General features: G+C 36.8%; 1 protein-coding gene across 4 annotated transcripts in view; it reads left to right on the top strand.

The window, feature by feature from the left end:
• The first annotated feature begins 834 nt into the window (after positions 1–834).
• The window catches only part of KCNH8 (potassium voltage-gated channel subfamily H member 8), a 400,632-nt gene continuing 378,190 nt past the window's right edge, over positions 835–23,276 (top strand). For all 4 annotated transcript variants that reach the window (XM_072726752.1, XM_072726751.1, XM_026006436.2 and 1 more), the window contains exon 1: positions 835–1,142. In XM_072726752.1, the coding sequence (XP_072582853.1) occupies positions 1,067–1,142 (76 nt within the window). In that variant the 5' untranslated portion in view covers positions 835–1,066. The remainder of the gene's footprint in view (positions 1,143–23,276) is intronic.

Here is a 23,276-nt window from a genome sequence, read left to right as displayed (position 1 = left end):
AACCTTGCTGCTTGCACTGAACGGTGCATTTTGCAAATCAATAAAAACAGAAAACTTTTCTGGGAAGGTTTTATTTACATTTCGCCCGAGAGTGAGAAACCGGTTACGCATTGTCCATTAAGAAACAACCCCCCACCCCCCGCCCCCCCAAAACAAACCTCTTATTGTTTTCCTTTAGTTTAGAACGGCTTGGGAAGGCCACGGGCAATTTGGAGAGCGGGCCCGAAATACCCGCTTTTGAACCCGGGGAGGAGAGGTGGAAAAACCCAGGAGCTCCGGACTAGTTTTCAGGCTGAGAGACCCGGGTCACTGGGGAGGGGGCCGCGCGGCTAACTCGAAGCTGCCGGGCTCCAGTCTCGGGCGCTCGCAGCGGCAGGTGTGCCGGAAGGGGGCCACCTGCCCCCTCGGTCCGCTCGGACACCCCGGGGGGGCTGCCCCCTCCCAAGCTCCCGGGTACCTGCCCCGACCTGTCTCCTCCCCTTCTCCAGTACCACACCCACGGGACTCCGGTCTCCCCGGGAGAGGGACGGAGCGGGAACAAAGGGGTCTTTGTTCACTGGCTCCTGGGGGGTGGGAGTCGTGCTCGCGCGCGTTTCCCCGCGCCCCTCGGAAACCGCGAGGTTGGGCGCCACCCGGCCTCGCCCTGCAGCGAGCGCCGTCCCCCGCGACCCCAGCGCCTGAGGTCAGGGGCCTCGGCGGGCTCTTCCCGGGCGGGCGGGCGGGCGGGCGGGGCGGGGGGTGCGAGGCTGCACTCGGCGGGCGGAGGGGCGGCGGGGGGGCTTCGGCGGCTGGCGGAGGTGGAGGGGGCGGGAGAGGGAGCCTGCGCCGGGCTGCGCCTGGAGGTGCGGGGCGGGCTGGGAGCGCTCGCGGGAGGCTCCGGCCGGGGCGGCGTTGGCTGGAGCGCGCTCCCTCTCCGCTTCCATCCTCCCCCCGGGTGGGCCCCAGCGCCGCGCCGGGTTGCCCTCCGCTGCCGTCAGCACGCTCCGCTGCTCCCTTCGTGGCGCCCTCCTCTTGAACCATCCTTCTGGACAAACTTTGATGGAGAATTTCACACCGCGCTGGAAAAATGCCGGTTATGAAAGGATTACTGGCGCCCCAGAACACCTTCCTCGACACCATCGCCACCCGTTTTGACGGAACACGTAAGTCTTGCACTCCGACGAGTTGTGTGCTATTTTCCGAGAATGCTTTTTCGCGTATAAATTACTTTCTCTCCCACCTTCTTTTTTTTTTTGCACCGGCGGAGTGAAATTCTTTCGGTTTTTGCAAAGGCGTCTTTCCTTCCACCCATGGTTCGGTGTAGCATGAACACTTTGGATTGGTGTAGTTGGTCCCCTTGACTTCCTGGGTTTGTGGGAGCCAGCGAGCAGCTGAAGGAAGACCGACGCCCGTGTTCAGTGTGGGACCTGGATCGGGCACTTCTTTATGGGACTGTTTTGTTTTTTGTTTTTTTTTTGAAAATTTTTGAAAAATTAAAGAGGTGAGAGCGGGAATGTCCATGTTAGTGAATTTCCACCTTATCTTCCTAGAGTTTCAAGGCGGTCTCGATTATAGGGTGAGTTTGAAATGTTAGGCTTCCATGGAGCATCATTCCTTGAGGTCTTTCGGATAGGCATGGGCTCCCATAAGAGTTTGGGACACGCAAACTAGAATCAGGATTGCCAACTGTAAGCTTTCTGTAGAATTCTAAGCGTTATGAGTTTGTCAGAATCTTGATTCCTGCCTTTAAGCTAGAAGAGCGAACCTCTCAGTCCTGAGATTATCCTCACTCTAGGATGCACTGTTGGGGAGGGATGAGCTGGGCATTATAAAGGCTGATCGTATGAGAAAGTTTCGACGTATTTTTTTTTTTTTTTGAGGATGAGTATTATTAGACGTTTAGCTTGTTTCAGCTATAGTTGAAAACAAGGATATAGTTAGTGTCCTGTGGACGTTTGGAGATGTTTGGAATCACCTGCAAGTTGTCCTCTTTCAGGACCACGGTCAGGTCCCCGTTCCTTCCCAGGCTTCTGGAGCTCTCTTTATTGAGCCTGTTGGTCTTCCCAACAGGCTTAGGAGTCTGTACTCTCACCCCTAAAAATGCTCTTAGTTGGTTTCAGTATGAATATCCTCACCTTCCTCATAGCTTATGTTGCTTCTGTGTGTTCTTTCCTTTTTCTGTCTCAAAACTCATAGAAACTCCTTTATTCTAGAGGCTCTTCTGTGGTTCAAGTATCATTGTTTTTTTACTATGATGGTGTGTTTCATGGAACTGGCATGAGCGATCACCTCTAATTCTATTTCCACTCCAGTAGTCTATATACACATTCCCATTATGGTGAGAAGAAAGTCCTGGACTTTGTGCTTTAGGAATAGTTGGAAAAGTTTACATGGGAGGGAGACGAATAATTTACCTGATTTTGTTCATTTTTTACTTTTGATATCCACCCTACTCAGGGCAAAAGGTGTGGCTATTCTTACAGTGTTTTTAATTCTTGGCTTTAGTCGTTCTCTTCCCTTTTATATTCTACATGTGTCAGACAGTATTGGTGAAGTGCAGCCCAATGTGTCTTCTTTGGATAATAAGAGAAAATACTGTAATAAAACTTATAGCCCCTGCCACTGCCATTACCTTCACCACCCAAACAGCATACAGAATCACCCTTGCTCTCTTTAACCGTGTGTGAACGTGGGTACTATTAATTGTTACCTTAGGAGCTGATTAGTTTGGTTTGTCTGTTTCTTCTTGAAGTTGCAAATTTAAGCCCCAAAGGCTCTCAACATGGATCCCAAAAGCATTTATTTAAAAACGAGGTTACTGGTAAATGGTAGTTGCTTATCTCATTGTCATTTAAAGTTGAATGGAGTGCATAGTGTAGTGAATCATCCCAGCATAGCCCTGAGAATTACTGCAGCAATATATTTAGATATCAGTTATAATGAGAGGGGCTTTAGATCATCAGTACGAGATACCTTTGCCTCTTTCTGTCACTCTAACATTTGATGACTGGAGCGCATGTAGATGGGTGTACTAGTGAATAGCTCCTTTTTTAAAAAAGCTAAACATTAATGTTAATTAAAATGGATGATTAGAAATTTTAAATTCTTATTTGGGAAGACCATCATTACCTACCAGCATTTAGAAAACAAAACCAAAATCCAAAACCAAAACCTAAACCTTAAAACTGTTGGAGAACATGCTTGGTCTGTGCTTGGTTGGGACTTGGGGGATTCCTGTAGGGAACCACTTTGTATGAAATCAGTGAAACAAATTTCAAAATGAGGAGTAACATGAAGGTTTACTTTGGCAGGACTTTTTTCTTTTTACATCTAATGAATACCCTTCATCCCAACAAACCCCACTCCAGGGAAAAAGATTGTATTTTTCTCATTTACTTCTCTTTTGAATTGTAGAATGACTTGAATAATCTGAAATTTAAAAGAATACTTTTTTAGCCTCAAATTTTGCTGTATCTAGAATCATGGGCATACCATTTCCCTGGCTAAGTATTTTATCTTATTGTGCTATCTTTTCTGTATTGACAAAATTTTAAGTATACTTCATTCCCTGAAACTCTTCCTATGGTCATCCTTCTTTCTCTTAATTTTTTATAGTATTAATTCCTTGTGCAAGACAAAACTATTTGCCAAGTTTCAAATTCACCAAACTTCAACCTACCTAAATAAAAATTCTACAGAAAGTGAATGATGTTATTATACTCAAAATGTAATATGTTTACTTGGTACATTGGTTTACTTGTTAGGTACACTTTATAGTCATCTTAGTTTCTTATTTTATTTTATATTGCATAACCCTGATGAAAAAAATGAAGAGAATAAACAGTAACCCTGGCAAACCACCTTGTTAACTTAACCACCATGCAGTATTATTATTAGCCTTACTGACTTAATATTGTAATGGAAAATAATAAAACCTAAAACATTTAAAGTTTCTCCCAGGAAAAAAGTAAGTATACAATAATAAAAGCTCATAACACAGTCTTACTAATTTATTAGTTGAAACATTATCACAGGGCAACATAAAAGAAGTTAATAATATATTTTATCACCTGGTGACACCTTATTGTTTATATAATAGTTATTTCTTCCTTTTGATATTTAAGTGAGCTCTTTGTCAAGATTGAAAGACAATTGTGGACCATTAATTGGAAAAATATTTTTCTCATATCCAATATAATTTTTAAAAACTATTGGAAAATATGAATCTTTTAATGGTAAAACTACCCTAAAATACATGTACTTTTGAATTATGTTCTCCTGGTTTGTGTTTAATTGAAGTGCAGTGAGACTGAGAAAAACTAAGAACCTTGCAAACATTGACTACATATACACTATTTAGGACAAAAAAGTAATGCCAATGAATTTTTTTGACTCATTACATGTAGCCACACTTCTCACCGGAAACACTCTAAAACAGACAGGCAGATAGACAGACAGACAGACAGACAGACACACACACACACACACACACACACTAAGTTTTAACATCATAACCTGGATCTAATTCGTTTTTCCTACATGGTTTTTCTTTAAATATATTTGATGTATTTAAAAAAATCTTCTATGAGTGGACTTCTTGCATTAAGCACATGAATATTAATCTTGCAAAGAGAAAGTAGTAGAGAAGACATAAGTACATATGTTAAAAATAGTTTTTAGTACAGATATTTGTCATGGAGTACCTTTTGAGCAAAACACATTTTTTTTGAGGATATAAAACTTTCAGAGGCAAGTGTCCATTTTCAAACATAATGGTATATTAGCCTGCGTTTTCATAGCTGTAAATTTGCCTACATATTCTAGTCATATCAAAATTTAGCCAGAATACTTCTCCTTTGGGGTTAGTGAAACAAGATTTAAACTTTAAAGGAAGTTTGTAGCCCAGTGACTCTATCAAGGACATTCTAGTCAAAGTATTCAGGATAACAATAGTTTAGAAACTCATTCATATTTGCATGTACTTTATGTACTTCTGTATAGCCTGTTTAAAATGATCCAAGGAAATTTGTTAAAATTGAAATACTTCCTTTACAGAGGTAACTGCAATGGTTTTTCTTTTCATATTTCCTTTCTTCTTTTTTTCCATCTTTCCTTTTGTGCTTTCATCACGGAACATAGAGCTCTTAACTTTATAATCATAGAGAGAAGGGTAATGAATCCAATGCTGCAGGAAGGTGGAAGAATAAGGTAGGACAGTGGAGATCTTCCTAAGTCTTTGCTGGGCTGTAGTTTGGAGAATACCAGCAAAGGCATTTAGCCAATAAAAAAGAATAAGCTCCATTATGTACGAGTCTGTCTATAAAAGGCTATTACATGAAAACATTCAAGGAAATAGCTAGAATTCTAGAGATATCTCTCCCCAAACAGAAGTTTATAAAGACTCTTAAAAATTTTTTTATGTGCTACTTGTAGTCTCTTTTATTCTTATTCTTTATGTTTAAAGAGATAGTTCTTTATTAGTTTTCTTTTCCTGTGTGGTAAATTGCCACAAACTTAGTGGCTTAGTAATTCACATTTTCTGTAGGCCAGACATCTAGGCAAGGATCAGGTGGGTCTTCTGCTCAGGGTCTCACAAGGCTGCGAACAAGTCCTCAGCTGGGGCTATGGTCTTTGCAGAGGCTTGAGGCCCTCCTCTAAGATCATGTCGTTGTTAGCAGAATTTAATTCCTTTCGGTTTTATGATTGAGGTCTCTGTTGTCTTGCTAACTATCAGCCAGAGACTTTTCTCAGCAACCAGCAGCTGCCCTCAGGTTGATGCCACATGTCCTCTCCTATAGGGCCTCTTACAACCATGCAGTTTGCTTCTTCTAGAGCAGCAGGAAAGTCTCTCTTTTAAGAATTTCCCTAAGTCAGGCTTACCTAGGATAATCTCCGTTTTGATTAACTCACAGTCAACTGATTATGGATCTTAATCACATCTAAAATCATCTGTTCTGCTCACACTCAAGAGAAAGGGATGAGACAAGGTGTATATACAAGGAGTTGGGAATTGTGAGGGCCATTTTGAAACTGTCTACTACAGATGCTCTCCACCATTGTATTATCATACAAAATCCAATGTTCTGACATTTGTTCTAAAAAGTAGATTTATTAAGTGAACTCTGCAGTTCTATATGCATGAAACCCTGTGGAGTTTACATCAGGAATCTTAGTGAATTCCAGCCTACTAGAGGGAGGGTTTTGCTCACTATCTGGCGGTGGCACAGGAGTAAAACTAGTCTAGTTCATTTTAGTCAGCTGTCCTGTCATACTCCTCATTCTCTGATCTAGAAGTGATGTGGGAAATTTTGGATTGTTTCAGGATATTAATCTAGTCCCTTAACAGGGGGCTCCCTCTTTATGGATAAGAAATGGGACCTGTTAGTCTGTGTACTTGGTTCTCTTAACCTGTACTGGATGGAGAGACAATCTAAGAATGTGGCATCTGCAAAGAATTATAGCCAAAGCAGGGCACTGCACTCTAAGGGGACTGGGGTATTTCTCCCTTACTAATTAAGGCCTATTTCTTGGCAAACTAAGTGAACTACTTTGAAAAAAATATGTTTTCCATGTCTTTCTCATGCCTCTAGCCATGTCTCAGATTTAAGAATCTATGTATTCTTGCATTGAAGTTGGCTTATGTTCAACTAAATAATGTTCTTTATTTAAATTTATTCTAGATTTACTGAAAATTAGAAAGAAAAAAGAGAGAGGGAAAAGGAGAGAGAGGAGAGAAGAAAGAAGGGCGAGGAGGGAATTATTTATTCTCATGCTTTGATGTTGTAGATGAATTCTTTACTCTGCAAAGGATTTACCACAGCAGTTCTCATAACTTCCATGCAATGAACAAAGCATTTGATTATAAGAATTGGATTTATGTCTTTATCAGACATACATTTCTTTTGATGAGTGAAATAGACAAATAATAAGAAAATTTTTATGATATAGTCTTTAAAATATCATATAATTTTGTTCTGACATCATTATATAGAGGAAAATTGATAGCCAATATGTTAAAAATGGAAGTTATGATCATTATATATTTTTCTTAGGTTCTGGCTTTTAGTATCACCCCAGACCAAAGGCCATGGCATGAACCTCTTCTGGCATGAGAAACACATTGAAGGTCCTGAGTTACCCATTTCTGGGATATCCTAGATCTAACATATTTCTAGAATGATACAGTCATTCTGATGAAATCTTTACTTTAGTCTCAATAATCAATCAATCATTTCTTCAACAATATTTAAGCAACACTGACTATATACACAGCCACTATGCTAGGATCTTTGGAGTAAACCAGGCTTGTCCTCCTCTCAAAGAAGATGATAAATGTATGCAAAAAGTATTGTAGGATAGGTTGGAAATGGATAAGAATATTCAGGAGATATAGGCAAAGGGCTGTGCACATCTGGAAGAAAAAGGAATAATTTCTGTGGGTGAATGATCTGGCAGGGTTTTATATAAAGAATGGCTTCTGGGGAGGAATTATTGGCTCAAATATAATAAGAACAAAGACAATATTCTGTTTGCTAATTTGTGTAGCAGGGTCATTGAAGCTAAAAAGGGGAAGGGGTGTCTTTGAGTATCTTAGAGGATGTGAGTGGCAAAAGGTAGAGGCAAGAGGAGAATGGAAAGTAAATTAGGCCAGACATGGGACGTCTCTAAGTCAGAGTACTTTGTCTTAGTAAGCCGTTGAAAGTAATAGATTCATATCTTGGTACGATAGTACGGTGCCATCTATGCCTGGTGTAAAAACTCTCAACCTTTCCATATTCCACAGGCTGATGCATAATGTAGGAGAAACATCTACCTTGAAACCTAAGAAGTTTCTTCTTACTATCTCTTCTAAAAATGCTTTTACACTTTGACAAGGGTCCCAGAGAATTCAGTGGATTGATGTGTTTTTCATGTTTTTACAAATGTCTGCTTTGCCCAGGGAGCTTAACTTTTATCTCTTGGGAAAGAGAGAGATTGATTTCTCACCACATAGCTGAGTACTCTTCTCCTCCAGGGTTGTGTTATACTATAAAATTGTGCCTGTGGAGAAGAAAAAGAATTGAGGGTGTGCTAGCATTCAGTCCTAGTGAAGTCAATTGGAGAAGTGCCAACAGTAAAAGGTACAGAATTGCAACCGCTGCGGAGATAGTAGAGTTCAATCTGACAATGTATATTTGCTGAGATAGTCTAAATACTAAGTTTTAAATCCATTTTGGTTTAGTAGAGCCTACAAACAAAAAAGATGAGACTTCAACTTTACCTATGACATAGTTCATATTTAGCAACTGGAGCAGTTGAAGAGCTTTCTCAGTAATTTAAACAGTCAAATACAGTTCTTGGCTTATGCATTCCCTGGAAGATATATTTTGGTTTTCCTTCATAGCTGTTAATGCAGCTATCTATCTCCCTTAAACCTTTCAAAACTCACATGTCCCCAAATGAACTAATAATCTTTCCTGGCCTATGAAACCTATTTGTCTTCTTATGTTTTCTGGCTCCGTTATTGGCATCACCACCCATCCATTTCTCCAAGCTAGAAATCTGAGTTGCCCTCAACTGTCCACACATGTAATTGGTTATCAAGTCTTTGAGATTTTCCTTTAGAAATCCCCTAATCTGGCTCCTTACCTCCTTCTCATTGCTTCTTCTTTAGTTTGGATCCTCTGGTTTTTTATCTACACAGTTGTAACATTACTCTAACTGGATTTCTCTGGCGATAGGCCCATATCCTGCTTACTCCCTACCCTTCAGCCTACACTGTCCCCAGAGTGACTTCCAATAAAAGCACTATGATTTAATCATTTAACCCTCCTATTTAAAGCCATCTATCAGCTCCTTGCTACCTCTTGGAGACTGTCCAAAGTCCTTAGTGTCAAATGACCCCAAGATGATGCTGCAGAATCTTTTCAAACCTTTGTCTCCCAGGCTGCAGACCTACTCACCCTGAATCCCTTGTTCATTGATGTCTTTGTGCCTTGGCCAGTCACTTGAAGAGCAAGATCCATTTTCTTCAAGACCCATCCTGGGGTTACCTTGTATCTAAGCTCTTTCTATGAGGCTTCAAGTTGAATTAAGTGGCATTTGTTCCCTGTTTCCACATTACCTGGCCTGCTTCTCACAGGTGTTCTGATTCTATGCTTTCATATTCCAGCACTCCATTCCTTCAAGTTTTGACTTTATTCTTTTGTCTTTATTCGTTTGTATCCCCCTTGCTCAGGCTTACCTTTGGAACAAAGTTATGGCTCAATAAATGATTCTTGGTGTAAAAGAATTGCAAACTCCTTGAAGGCTAGATTTGCAGAGTAATTATTTCCCTTTGGTGCTGATTTTCCTTATATTCAGTATTATGTTGTTTAACTTTAGTTTTGAAACATAATTCTAGACTAGCTTCTAGCCTCTCATTTTCACATGGTTCAAGTGCTAATTTTCTTTATTAAAGTTTAATGATAATAGTGACTACCATGTTGGGCAGGTCTACATACACTCTGTATACTATGCTGGTGCTTTATTTGTTCCTGCCACAACCCAACAGCCCAGCAAGGGGGAAGGCAGCCCCCCTTTTTGTTACAGATGACAAAACTCAAGCTCAGCATTTTTCTGTGTTATCACACTAGCCTGTGATTTTTCTACTATAGCCTGTGATTTTTCTACTATATCACACTGCCTTTAAAATGTGTTTTTTTTTTTATAGCAAGTATAAACAAACTAGGGCAATCTGTGGTATCATTTCTAGTTTCTAATTCTTGCCAAAAGGCATTTCTGCTTTAAAGTTTTTAGCCCCTTCTAGTCTATGTGCTGTTTTTTTCTTCCCCTTTTGATATATTATGGTTTAAGTACTTGTCACTTAAAGAATGTTTTTAGATTGGTATTTAAGACTCATATCTGGAACTACTTAACGCATTCACTGTACAGAGCAGTTTTGCTCATCAAAGAAAATCTACTGTCCATTTTTTTTTTTAATAAAGAAATCCTTTTTCTTTGAGATTTTGGTGCTTAGAATTTGCTGATTTTAGAACTTGTGATTCTTTTATTGTCAGCCTAATCTCTCTATAGAAGATATTCTAATTCTCTTATCTATTATAGTGACATCATTTTGTGTTTTTACCTTGTTAGTGTCTTACGGAAGAAATTCTTCTACCTATTTTGAGTCTCCTTTTATTGGGAGAAATATATTCTCCAGTGTCAGGTACTGTTGACATCTTTTAACAGAGATCATTTACCTTTTCTCCACAATGAATTTACAGGAAGAAATACAAGTACCTCGCTCTCCAACTTGCAAGTATAATCTAAATTCATTTCTTTTCTTTTTTTTCATTTTTTTTTTTTGTTCTCTTATGTCTTTTAGATAGGCTTCCTTATTGTACCTGTCTGTCCAAATGAGTTTCTCATTCTAGTTATTGAACTAGAAGGAACTCAGACCAGGGCACTTACCAATCTTTCCATGTTCTGTTTGATTTTCTAGAAAAAAGGATCCACATAAGAAGTTCACAGGTTATCAAAATAGCAAACACCCAGTTTGACAAGTAGAGTTGTCCTTAATTGTGGTGTTCTAGTTATTTCTTCAATGAAAAGAATAATGAAGTTAAAAGTGGGTGTATTTTTGACCTTCACACCTATGATTCCATAAATGGTGAAAAGAATGCATGTCTTGGCACTGCAGGTTTTGTATTGTATTAATGTGGTACATCTTTGGTTAAGTTATAGTTCCATCATCTGAAAATAAGCTTGCTACCCTCTCTCAAACAATATGTGGATTCAGGTTTTAAGATACAGAAGTAATAATCACTGAGGGCTCTTGTCCATCTGTATAGTGCTCTATATCTTATAGTGTATTTTTGGTTCAAACAAACCAAAAGTTATAAAATTATTTGAAAGATAGCATTAATAGTATTAATATTAATGTTTGCATAACATTTCAGCGTATTCATTTTTTATCCTTTTACTTAAATTACTTTTCAATTTAAGATTAAAAATGGCTTCCTATTATAATTTTGAATGTACCTTTGTTTTCTGTAAGTGAAGTTCAACATTTAATTAAAGTCTACTTGAGTTTCCTTTCTTGGGCATTATTTGTCCATATTCATTGCCCTTTATTGATTGGATTACTGGTATTCTCTTTTTGACACCTGTGAGTTTTTTACATAGTAACAAAATGAATATTTTATAAGTGATGTGAATTGTATATGTTTTTGTTTCCAATTTTGGTTGGTCTTTTGATTTTTACGTAGATGAATTAATCAGTTTTCCTTATTGTGTTTTTTATGTCATACTTAGAGAGATATTTTCTATATTAAACTTGTTTTTAAGATATATCCTATGTGCTTTACCATAGTTTCATTTTATATATTCAAATTTGTTCTCCTCCATTCTAAGTTCTGCAATTTAATCTATTGAATATATATGATGTAGGGATCAAAATTTATTCTTTCTAGATGCCTATCCATTTTCCTAACATGATTGTTTAGTAACTCATCTGTACTATGCTTATTTCTATGCATATTTTCTGTCTAGTTTATCATGTTCTCTTCTGCACTCCTATATGTATATTTATAATATTTTATCATTCTATATGTAATTTTTCTATCTTATGACTTTCTTTTTTTTTTTTTTAATTTTTATTTATTTATGATAGTCACAGAGAGAGAGAGAGAGAGGGGCAGAGACACAGGCAGAGGGAGAAGGCAGGCTCCATGCACCAGGAGCCTGATGTGGGACCCGATCCGGGGTCTCCAGGATCGCGCCCTGGGCCAAAGGCCGGCGCCAAACCGCTGCGCCACCCAGGGATCCCATGACTTTCTTTTTTTATCTTTTTTTTATCTTATGACTTTCAATCCTACTATATTCATCTCTTTCTTTATATTAGTGTCATAGTTTTAATTATAGGAATTTTACAATATGTTAAGGATTTTATTTCACTATTTTTTTCCAGAAAAGTTTTAGTTGGCTAATCATACTTACTTGAAGTCCCTATGAATTTAAGAACCAGATTATCTAGCTAAAAACAATCTTGTTGGTATTTTTAATGGAATCTGTATGAAACATGACATTTTTATGATGTTGAAAATTTATATCTAAGAACTTGTTATGTGTTTCTATCATTTATATCTTTTTAGGGGGTTCTCCGTAAAGTTCTTGCACATTTCTTGTTTATTTTGTTCCTAGTTATTTAATCTTTGTAGTTTCTATGTGGAGTCTTTTGTTCCACCATTTTGTTTTTCTAATTTAGTTATGTTTGTTTATTTGAAGGCTATTGATTCCTATGTGTTATTATTTTTTTTAACCAGCCAGCTTGCTGAGTTTTTACTATCCCTTGCAATAATTTTCAGTTGGTTTCTTGGGGTTTTCAACTAAGAAATAATACTATCTTCAACTAATAAAAATTTTTCTTGTTTCCAGCTTTTGTAACTCTTACATATTGTCCCCTTAATTTTTTTCTGTTATCTAATTGACTTTTGGTTAGTATTATAAACATTATAAATACTATTTAAAAATGATAATGGTGGGCAGCCCAGGTGGCTCAGTGGTTTAGCGCCGCCTTTGGCCCAGGGCATGATCCTGGAGTCCCCGAATCGAGTCCCACATCAGGCTCCCTACATGGAGCCTGCTTCTCCCTCGGCCTGTGTCTCTGCCATTCTCTCTCTCTCTGTCGCTCATGAATAAATAAATAAAATATTAAAATAAATATATAAATAAAAATGGTAATGGTAAAGAAAATCCTTCTTATTCCTGACTTTCAATGGAAATTATTTTAATGTCTTTCTAGTAAGCATTTTTCTGGCTTTAGTTTGAGGGATAGATATTTTCTTATATATTTCCACTTTATTAAGAGACTTTGTTATATGTTCCTATTTCATCGAGCAATTTTATAAATTGGCTTTTCATCATCTGTCTAAACAATTCTAGGTTTCTTATTGAATCAATTAATATAATAAATTCAATTGAACCATCCTTGCATTCTTTTAATAAAAGTTACTTATTCATGTTACTGGGTTTTACTTGTTAGTGTTTAATTAGAATTTTTACACTGGAAACACACACACATAAACCCACAAACATACATGTATATGTATGCACGTGTTTATAATACTGACATTAATTTTCTCTTTTTGTATATGTATTACTGAATTTTGGTGGAGTACCCACACATCCATATTTCTGCCTATTAATGTAGTCCCATTTAGTTTAGCACTTGCACCAAAATTTTCATTTTTAATGTAGTATCATTATTAATCATTGCATTAAAATAAGTCAAAATGGGTTGGTAGATCTCCAGTTGGTACTTAAAGGTTTTGACTATAGTCTTGTCTAATGTCTCAGGAATCTGTGTAGGGAAGATGGGTTTTATTTTAATGTGTATTTAAGTCTGAAAAACTCCAACAATGCATATCTTTTATGCCAATGCTTTCCAGATGCAAAATATTTAATAATAATGTGTATATACAGATTATATATGTATATAAACACACACACACGTCCTTTCCTAGGACAACATGTGCATTGTATACTAACCAGCAGCACCAAGGCCTGTGAGATGCATGGAGTTGCCAGGGCCCAGGTTAGTGAAGTTGGTAGGAAGCACAGGAAATTATCATTTAGGTATACAATGAAATTTAAGTAGAATGTAGCTATTTTTGGCATTTTTAAAAGTTTTTTGCAGTGAAACTTTTCTGCCATCAGTGACCTCACAAAAATGAAAAATGTGTTTGATGAAATATTGAGTTCCCATTTCTTTTCTTTTTTTTTAAGATTTTATTTATTTATTCAAGAGAGACACAGAGAGAGAGGCAGAGACATAGACAGAGGGAGAAGCAGAGGGAGTGGGAGAAGCAGACTCCCACTGAGCAGGGAGGGAGCCCTATGCAGGCTTGATCCCAGGACCAGGACTCTGGGATCATGACCTGAGTTGAAGGCAGATGCTCAACTGACTGAGCCACCCAGGCACCCCCATCAGAGTTTTTGATGGAAAAGCAGTTAATTTTAATAATGCTTGAGTTTTGTATCTAATTTATGGATGCAAGTAAAGCTTTTCAAAGTTTATTCTATAGAAGGTGAACATACATTATTATAAATGTCATTGTAAATTCAGTGAAGTGGACCATTAACAATAAAGTTACTCAGTGGTGACAAGAGAAATGTAAATTTTAGTAAAGCATAATATCACAGTAAACACAGTGTTTATTGAACTTAAAAAATGTATGAAGCAGAAATGTGCTTGGATTTGGTGGTGCTGTACATTTGATTCATTTTTGTGTCAAAAAACAATGATAATCTATCAATTACTAAGAAGCTATAGTGGTCAAAACTGCCAAATATTTTTATATATGAGAAATTAGTTATAGTAGTTACACTACATGATATATGTTGTTAAATGCAGAAAAATATTTGTCATGTCAGTGCATGGTTTACTTTTTTTACTGGCTCCATCATTTAGAATCTTAAAATATATGAGTCTTTGGTGGAATCTTTCAGGTTTTCTACATAGAACATCATGTCATCTGCTTGTAGTGGAAGTTTGACTTCTTCCTTGCCAATTTGGATGCCTTTTATATCTTTTGGTTGTCTAATTGCTGAAGCTAAGACTTCCAGTGCTGTGTTAAATAGTAATGGTGAGAATAGACATACCTGTCTTATTCCTGACTATAGGGGAAAGGCTCTCAGTTGTTCACCATGAAGGATAATATTAGCTGTGGGTCTTTCATATATGTTGATGTATGTTCCATCTATCTTGGTGAGGATTTTTTACCAAGAATGGATGCTATATTTTGTCAAATTCTTTTCTGCAACTTTTTAGAGGATCACATGATTCTTATCCTTTTATTAATGTGGTGTATTACACTGATTTGTGAATATTGAGTCACTCCTGCAGCCCAGGAATAAATCCCACTTGATCATGGTGAAGAATTCCTTTAATGTACCATTGGATTCAATTTGCTAGTATCTTGTTGAGAATTTTTGCATCCATGTTCATCAGGGATATTTGCCTGTAATTCTCCTTTTTAGTGAGGTCTTTGGTTTTGGAAGCAAGGTAATGCTGGCATCATAGAATGAGTTCAGAAGTTTTCTTTCCTTTTTTTTTTTGGAACAATTTGAGAAGAATAGGTATTAACTCTTATTTAAATGTCTGATAGAATTTCCCTGGGAAGCCATCTGGCCCAGAGCTTTTGTTGGTTGGGTTGATTACTGATTCAATTTCTTTGCTTGTTATGGGTCTGTTCCAATTTTCTGTGTCTTCCTGTTTCAGTTTTGGTCATTTGTGAATTTCGAGGAATTTGTCCATTTCTTCCAGATTGCCCAATTTGCTGGCATATAGTTTTTGATAGTATTCTTTCGTAATGGTTTCTATTTCTGTGGTGTTGGTATGATCTTTACTCTTTCATTCATGATTTTATCTATTTGAGTCCTTTTTTCTTTTTTATAAGTCTGGCTAGGGGCTTATCAATTTTATTAATTCTTTTGAAGAACCCACTCTTAGTTTTATTGATCTGTTCTACTTTTTTATTTGTTTGTTTCTATATCATTTACGTCTGCTCTAATATTTATTGTTTCCTTTCTTCTGTTGGCTTTAGGCTTTCTTTGCTGTTCCCTTTTTAGCTCTTTTGGGTGTAAGGCATATTTAAGACTCCACCAAAAAATTACTAGAACTGATACATAAACTTGGCAAAGACACAAAATATAAAACCAACATGCAGAAATCTTTGCATTTCTATACACCAATAATGGAGCAGCAGAAAAAAACAATCAAGGAATTGATTCTATTTGCAATTGTACCAAAACAATAAAAATACCTAGGAATAAACACAACTAAAGAGGCAAAAGGTCTATTCTCTGAAAAGTATAGAACACTTATGAAAGACATCGAAGAGGACACAAAGAAATGGAAAGGCATTCCATGCTCATGGATTGGAAGGACAAACATTCTTAAATGTCTATCCTATCAAAAAAAAATCTACATGTTTAATGCAACCTCTATCAAAATACTACCAGCATTTTTCACAGAGCTAGAACAAATAATCCTAAAATTTGTATGGAACCACAAAAGACCCCAAATACCCAAAGCATTCCTGAAAAAGAAATACAGAATTGGAGGCATCACAATTCCGGATTTCAGGCAACATTACAAAGCTGTAGTCATCAAGACAGTATGGTACTGGCACAAAAACGGACATATAGATCAATGGAACAGATTAGAAAACCCAGAAATGAACCCACAACTACAAGGTCAACTAATTTTTTGACAAAGCAGGAAAGGATATACAATGGTGAAAAGACAATCTCTTTAACAAATGATGTTGGAAAAACTGGATAGCAACATGCAGAAGAATGAAACCAGAACACATTCTTACATCATCCACAAAAATAAATTCAAAACGGGTGAAAGACCTAAATCTGAGACAGGAAACCATCAAAATCCTAGAGGATAACACAGGCAGAAACCTTTTTGACCTTGGCTGTAGCAGCTTCGTATTAGACACATCACTGGAGACAAGGGAAACAAAAGCAAAAATGAACTGTTGAGGATTCATCAAGATAAATGAATTCATGAAGATAAATGATATCTGCACAGTGTAGGAAACAACCAATAAAACTAAAAGGCAGCCCACAGAATGAGAAGGATATTTGCAAATGATGTGTCTGATAAAGGGTTAGTATCCAAAATGTATAAAGAATTTACCAACCTTGACACCCAAAAAACAAAAAATTCAATTAAGGAATGGGCAGAAGACCTTTATAGACACTTTCCAAAGAAGACATCCAGATGGCTAACAGACATATGAACAGATGCTCAACATTACTCACAAATACAAATCAAAACCACAAGAAGATACGGTCTTATACCTGTCAGAATGGCTAAAATTAACAACATAAGAAACCACAGTTGGGGAGGATGCAGAGAAAGAGGAACCTTCTTAAACTGCTGGTGGAAATGCAGGCTCGTACAACTACTCTGGAGAACAATGTGGAGGTTCCTCAAAAAGTTAAAAAATAGAACTACCCTATCATCCAGCAACTGCAAGTTTTTACCGAAATACGGATTAGTAGGTTTTTACCCAAATACGGATTAGAAGGGGTACATTCACCCAGATGTTTATAGCAATATTATCAACAATAGCCAAACTACGGAGAGAGACAAATGTCCATCTACTGATAAATGGATAAAGAAGCAGTATATATATACACACACACACACACAAACACACACACAATGGAATACTATTCAGTCATTAAAAAGAATGAAATCTTGCTATTTGCAGTGACTTAGATGGAGCTAGAGTGTACTATGCTAGACTTGGTAAGTCAGTCGCAGAAAGACATACCATATGACTTTACTCATATATAGAATTTAAGAAAGAAAACAAATGAACATATGGGAAGGGGGAAAAGAAAAAAAGGGAGAGGGAAACAATCCAAAAGAGACTCTTAATAGAGAGAGAACAAACTGAAGGTTTGGATGGAGGAAGGCACTGAGGGATGGGTTAGATTAGTGATCGTGATAAAGAGGGCACTTGTTCTGATGAGCTCTGGGTATTGTATGTAAGTGATGAATCACTGAATTCTATTCTGGAACACAATATTGCATTGTATGTTAACAACTAAAATTTAAATAAAAGTTACAACAAAGACAAAACAAATTAAAAAATAAAATATCTGAGTCTTTGAATTCATGCTTTGTAAATAATCTAAGTGTCCACAAAAGTTATTAGTCCTTTCTAAGTGGAATTTTATTTTTTCTTTTCATTTTGTTTGAAACATTTGAAAATATTTAATCAGGGAGACTGGCTCAGTCTGTTTAGCATTTGCCTTTGGCTCAGGTCATGATGTTAGGGTCCTGGGATCTGAGCTACAAAGGGCCCTCTGCTCGGTGAGGAGTCTGTTTCTCCTGCTCCCTCTGCACTCCCCACCCCCTTCGTTCTCTCTCATCTCTCAAATGAATAAATAAAATCTTAAAAAAAAAGAAAATATTTAATCAAAGTACTTAATAAACAGCATACACAAAACTTCATTTTAGTGTATAGCAACTATTGTAAACAAATCAAAAACAGAAATACATCGAAATGTATCTCTAGATAAGCAAAGGGAAAAAACAATAACTCAAGCTATCCACTAGATTAATATTTGAAATTCTTTAATTTTCCTTTGGAATATTTCAACTTGACTCTTTTGATGCAGGTTCTATTTTTAAGGTTTTTTTTTTGTTTTGTTTTGTTTTTATTTATGATAGTCAGAGAGAGAGAGAGAGGCAGAGACACAGGCGGAGGGAGAAGCAGGCTCCATGCACCGGGAGCCCGACGTGGGATTCGATCCCGGGTCTCCAGGATTGCGCCCTGGGCCAAAGGCAGGCGCCAAACCGCTGCGCCACCCAGGGATCCCCAGGTTCTATTTTTAATTGGACATGTTTATGTTCAGACTGAAACTGAATGCAGTCGAAAAGAACTATGATTTTGCAGCACCAATATTTGGCAAAACCCCAAAAATAATCATGAAGACACCTTTTATTTATTGATTTATTTAAGTAAGTTCCGTGCCCACCAAGAGTCTTGAACTCACTTCTCTGAAACCAAGAGTCTCATGCTTAATGGACTGAGCCAGCCCGGTGCCCCATAAAACACCTTTTATAACATATTTTTGTATTATAGAAATATTTTTTGAAGATATTTATTCTGAGTAAGGCAAAATGAGAACCTATGAAGTTTTTAGACTGAGATATTTACATCTTTAAATATAGAAGATAGAATTGAGATATTCTCAATGAGGCAAAATTTTGAGGAAAAATGGAATCAAGAATATCACCCATTTAGCAAAATTTGCATGTGCCTACAAGGTATTTCAGCAACTACAGACTATTTTTTCAATTATAATTTTTTATGGTCTATAGTGAAGAGTTAATTGAAGATGTCCACAATTTCAAATTTATTAACCAGAAAATACACCATTGAGGAAAATTACAGGCAATTTTATGAAAAAAAAAAGGTAATAATACTATATACAGAGAAAAAGACATAGTCTTTAAAACAGTAACAGCAACTTAGTGAAGGAGACAGATATGACTAAGTGAAAAACTTAAGTATGTGAAAATATAATGAAAAGATCATTGTGCTTAGATTATTATGTTACTTTCTGGTAATAAAAAATATAGATATTATGTTATAGAAATACTGTGTTTCAAAATAGCTTTGGAAAAAAGAAATTTTATACATTCATTAATATAACTAAATCAGTCGAATATAAAAAAAACAATGATTTTTAATATTATACAATTATATTCTTTAGTACCTATTTTCACTCTCAAAGGAGTCCCTGCCTCATCCTATGTTATGTTCACCTCATATCAAGATTTTCACAGCTCTTTGAAATAGGGCTTTTTAGCCTACCCCAAGCTGCCAAATATAAATTTCCTTAAATTAGACTTCTTATATAATTTACTTAAATTTTTTTCTTTCTTTTTTTTTGTAAGTAATCTCTACTCCCAACGTGGGGCTTGAACTCACGACCCTGAGATCTAGAGTTGCATGCTGTACTGATGTGCCAGCTAATCACCACCGCTGTAATTTACTTTTTTATTTTTTTAATTTATTTTTATTTTTTTCCTGTAATTTACTTTTGATATTATCTTCTAAGGTAGATTGATAGACTTTGGGGAAAAATTTATCCCACAATTTTGAATGTTAATATAAATATTAAGAAAAATATTTAATGGTTTATATAATGTTTGGTATATCTTTAATTTTAATATGACAGAAACTTTGATATGGAAAGGACTTGAGTCTTTATTGGCCTGTTATTATTCTAGATATTTGTATTGTCCTCACTTTAGAGACAGAGGCAGAGGACCCTAGAGAGGCTGTTTATTTTGTCCCAAAGCTACTACATGGGAGGGCTGGGTTCTAACATTTGTCATTTAATTTCAAAACCCATGTTCTTTTAGTTTTACTCTGATTTTACTTTGAAAAGGGAAAAAGGAAGAGATCTGACATCTAATGAGCAACAATACACCCAATGCTGTGTCTGATATTTTCACCTACATCAGTTTATTTAATCTCTGCAACACTGCAAGTTGTTTTTATTCTTATTTTATGGACAGAGAAATTGAAGCCCAGAAAAGTTGAATATATTATCAAATGTCATGCACTTTATAGTGATGCAGGAGTTTATAGACACAGTTTTGACTATAGTAGTCTATATTTACTAAAAAGACAAAAAAAATTGGAACTAAAGTGTAAAGCATTACATTTACGTGATTAAGATCTTAATGTTTGACTTCACATTGAGACACAAAACATTTTCATGCTTTGTAAGAACACACCATTATTATCCAGCACTATTGTCCTGGATTTTCCAGGAATTTACCTTCCTTGTTAGAATAAGTACCAAAAATCGTTCTTACCTAAGGGGTCATGAACAACTGGTGGTGGCGATCATTTGAGATCTATGCCACAAGCCCAGAAGTTTGACGACAGTAGATTCAGAGTTTTCTATAGAACAATGCCACACTAATTTGAATGTAAACATACTTCTGGCCAATCAGTGGTTGCTTAGGCATGGGAGTGGGGTGGAGAGAGGTGGCATTACTAAGGAGTTTGAGAAAACTGTTGGGGGATGATGGGGACTTATCTACTGAAGGGACTATCTCAAGGCTGGCTTTGAAGCTACCCTTCAGCTCCCTTGGGGCCCTGGCATGTACCTGCCCTTCCTTGTTCCCCACACCATCCCTCCCCCAACTAGAGCAACTCTGAGATCACCTATTTTACACATTGAGCTTTGCAGCAGCTTTCCTTTGAAGAATCTCTGTGGCTGAAAACAAATTTTGAAAACATCAGAACTGGCACCTAAACATTATATAGTTGTAGCTGTCACCGTATGAGCTCCCCAGGGACCAGTTGTTTCCTCCCACGTGGATGAAATCTATGTCAAGTTCTGTGACATTCTGGGTTAATATTAAGTAATGAAAAGATCTTTCAGTTACTATAGTCTCAATAAAGATCCAGTGCAATATATAGTCACAGTTTTCATCTTCTTTGAAAAGTTAGCTCTTCCCTCTCCCAGCATAAGTCCAGCCTGTCTTGGTAACCTATAGTAGGAAAGATCCCTACTATTGAGATTCTCCTCCTCCCCTTCCTCCCCTACCCCCATTCATTAGGCTGCCTCGGTTTCTTCCAGGTTTGAACCTGGAGGAGAGAGGAGATATGTGGGACAGAAGAGTTCTTAGTCAACAAGTATTATTGAAAGCTGTCATTGGCATTTTGGAGTAAACCTGGTGTTCATTTAATATGTACTGTTCTAGCCAAATTGGTAGAAGCCATGTTGATTGGTCACTGCCTTGTTTTGATTATTTGGCGAATGTGCCATCTGATTATTACATCTTTGGAGTATGACATGTGTTTGGGGATTGTAGTGAGGCTGGTTCTCTTATTTGGCACTTTCTTGAGTTCTTAAGATCTCTTCTCACTCACATGCACATATACATGCATACAGAGGCAGCACATCCCAAGGGATTTATCAACTACTGTTTCCTTGACTTGAGTGATCACATTTTTCTCTAGCTTATGACTATTCCATCAACCCCAAGACACCCAAGGTACACCTCCATCTTCTTTTAAGAGGGTCACTGCCTACCTACAAGGGTCCCTCTTGTACAGGATCTTTGATAACCCCATGCTGGCTCCCTTGTAGGCCTAGATTGAAACCATGGAATCCACAGGGAACACTTTCATGTTCTCTGCAGATAATCTCCTTTCATTGTTCCAGCAGTGCAGCTGGTCTGCTACCATCTCTCACTTTTTAAATTTTTTACCCCAAATCTCCAGAGGACATTCTTTGACTATGCTATTGAAGGCTGATTTCCTGGGCTTGAGGTAAAAGCCTAGCCCCTTCTATCTTTTGAAACCTCTTTGTAGTCTCTCAAACGCCACTGTTTCATAACTGGTGTGAAAGAAAGGCTTAATGTATGAACAGCTGTTTTTTGTTAACCTCATTTTAAAATCCTGTGTGTAGTTTCTTACCTCCTTTTAGAATGTGGAGACATTAACACTTAATGTTTTAGGACCTCAACAGAAATGGGAAGTGATATGGGTACATTTTATCATCCTGTTACATAACAAAGATACCTAGCCTAAAATTGTCTTTCAACAAATGCATAGCTTCCACTAGAGTGAATCTTATGGATCCTATCAGGAATCAGTAAATACTCTCCTGATGACTGACAGATTGTCTATATACATCTCTTGTTTCCTTGTCAAAGAATTTCAACATCAATTTCATGTTTTACATTATGTTGGTGGAAAGTATTTGTAAGTACTTTATCATAAAGCCACATATATTACCTCATTTATTTTTTACAAACACCAGACTAATTTGGGAAGGAAATAGATATATTTCTACTTGAGATCCATGGAGGAGATTCATATATGTGTGTTCCAACCTTACGTCTTACATTCTTTCCTTATGTCACCTTATGTTAATATTTTATTCTATCATTTTTTTGTGACACATTGAAAGAAATGACATCATTCTTATTTTGCAGATATGGATATTGAAGAAAAGCCATCTTCTCTTAGATAAAGTTCAGGTGCTATACTCTTACCTTCCTGTTTCTTTGTTTCCCTTCTTTATCAGTTCCTCAAGCTCTGTCCCCAACACATGCACTCATGCATGCACATGCACATACACACAACTATTTATAACTTAGTATTACTTCATTTAAATGTTAATTGTTCCCAAAGTATCATATCTTGTATAATGTAATAGTGTCTCAGGCTTAAAGAATTTACATTTTCCAGTATCAGAAAGTTAGATGGGGAAGAGATATGGGGAATATTGTGAAACTGACCATGTTTCCTCCATGCACAGGCATAAGAGTGTTCAAAGTTGAATGTTCAGCCTTCCTATAGCATTGGTACAGACTCTTAAGTAAAAATAACATTAGCTACATAGTCTCTTTATTACTCTTACTTGTTCTAATTTCTTCACTCATTTATTTATTTTAATAAATTATATATATTTTTGTGAGCCACATAAATTATTTCTTTTTTGGAACATTTCATCATATTAAAAAAAACCTAAGTTTTAAGAAAACTTGTTTTTATACTTTCTCAAGAAGCTTCCTCACTGGCTTAGAGATTTCTAGGTTAAATTAGGTCCCTTGGAGGATACAGCTCATATTTTTTGTTCCTATTAATTTATTTCTATGTATCATCTTGTTTTTCAGTGACTAGAAGGGTAATAACAGGAAAAAATGAATGATTCCTGCTGGCAATATATTTTTCAAGTTGTCATTTTTTAAGAGTTGATGCAAATGGTAG

This window comes from Vulpes vulpes, chromosome 11 (assembly GCF_048418805.1).
Source record: "Vulpes vulpes isolate BD-2025 chromosome 11, VulVul3, whole genome shotgun sequence".
Classification (NCBI taxonomy): Eukaryota; Metazoa; Chordata; class Mammalia; order Carnivora; family Canidae; genus Vulpes; species Vulpes vulpes.
The sequence above is the reverse complement of the archived record's forward strand: the minus strand, read 5'-3'. Positions and strand labels throughout refer to the sequence as shown.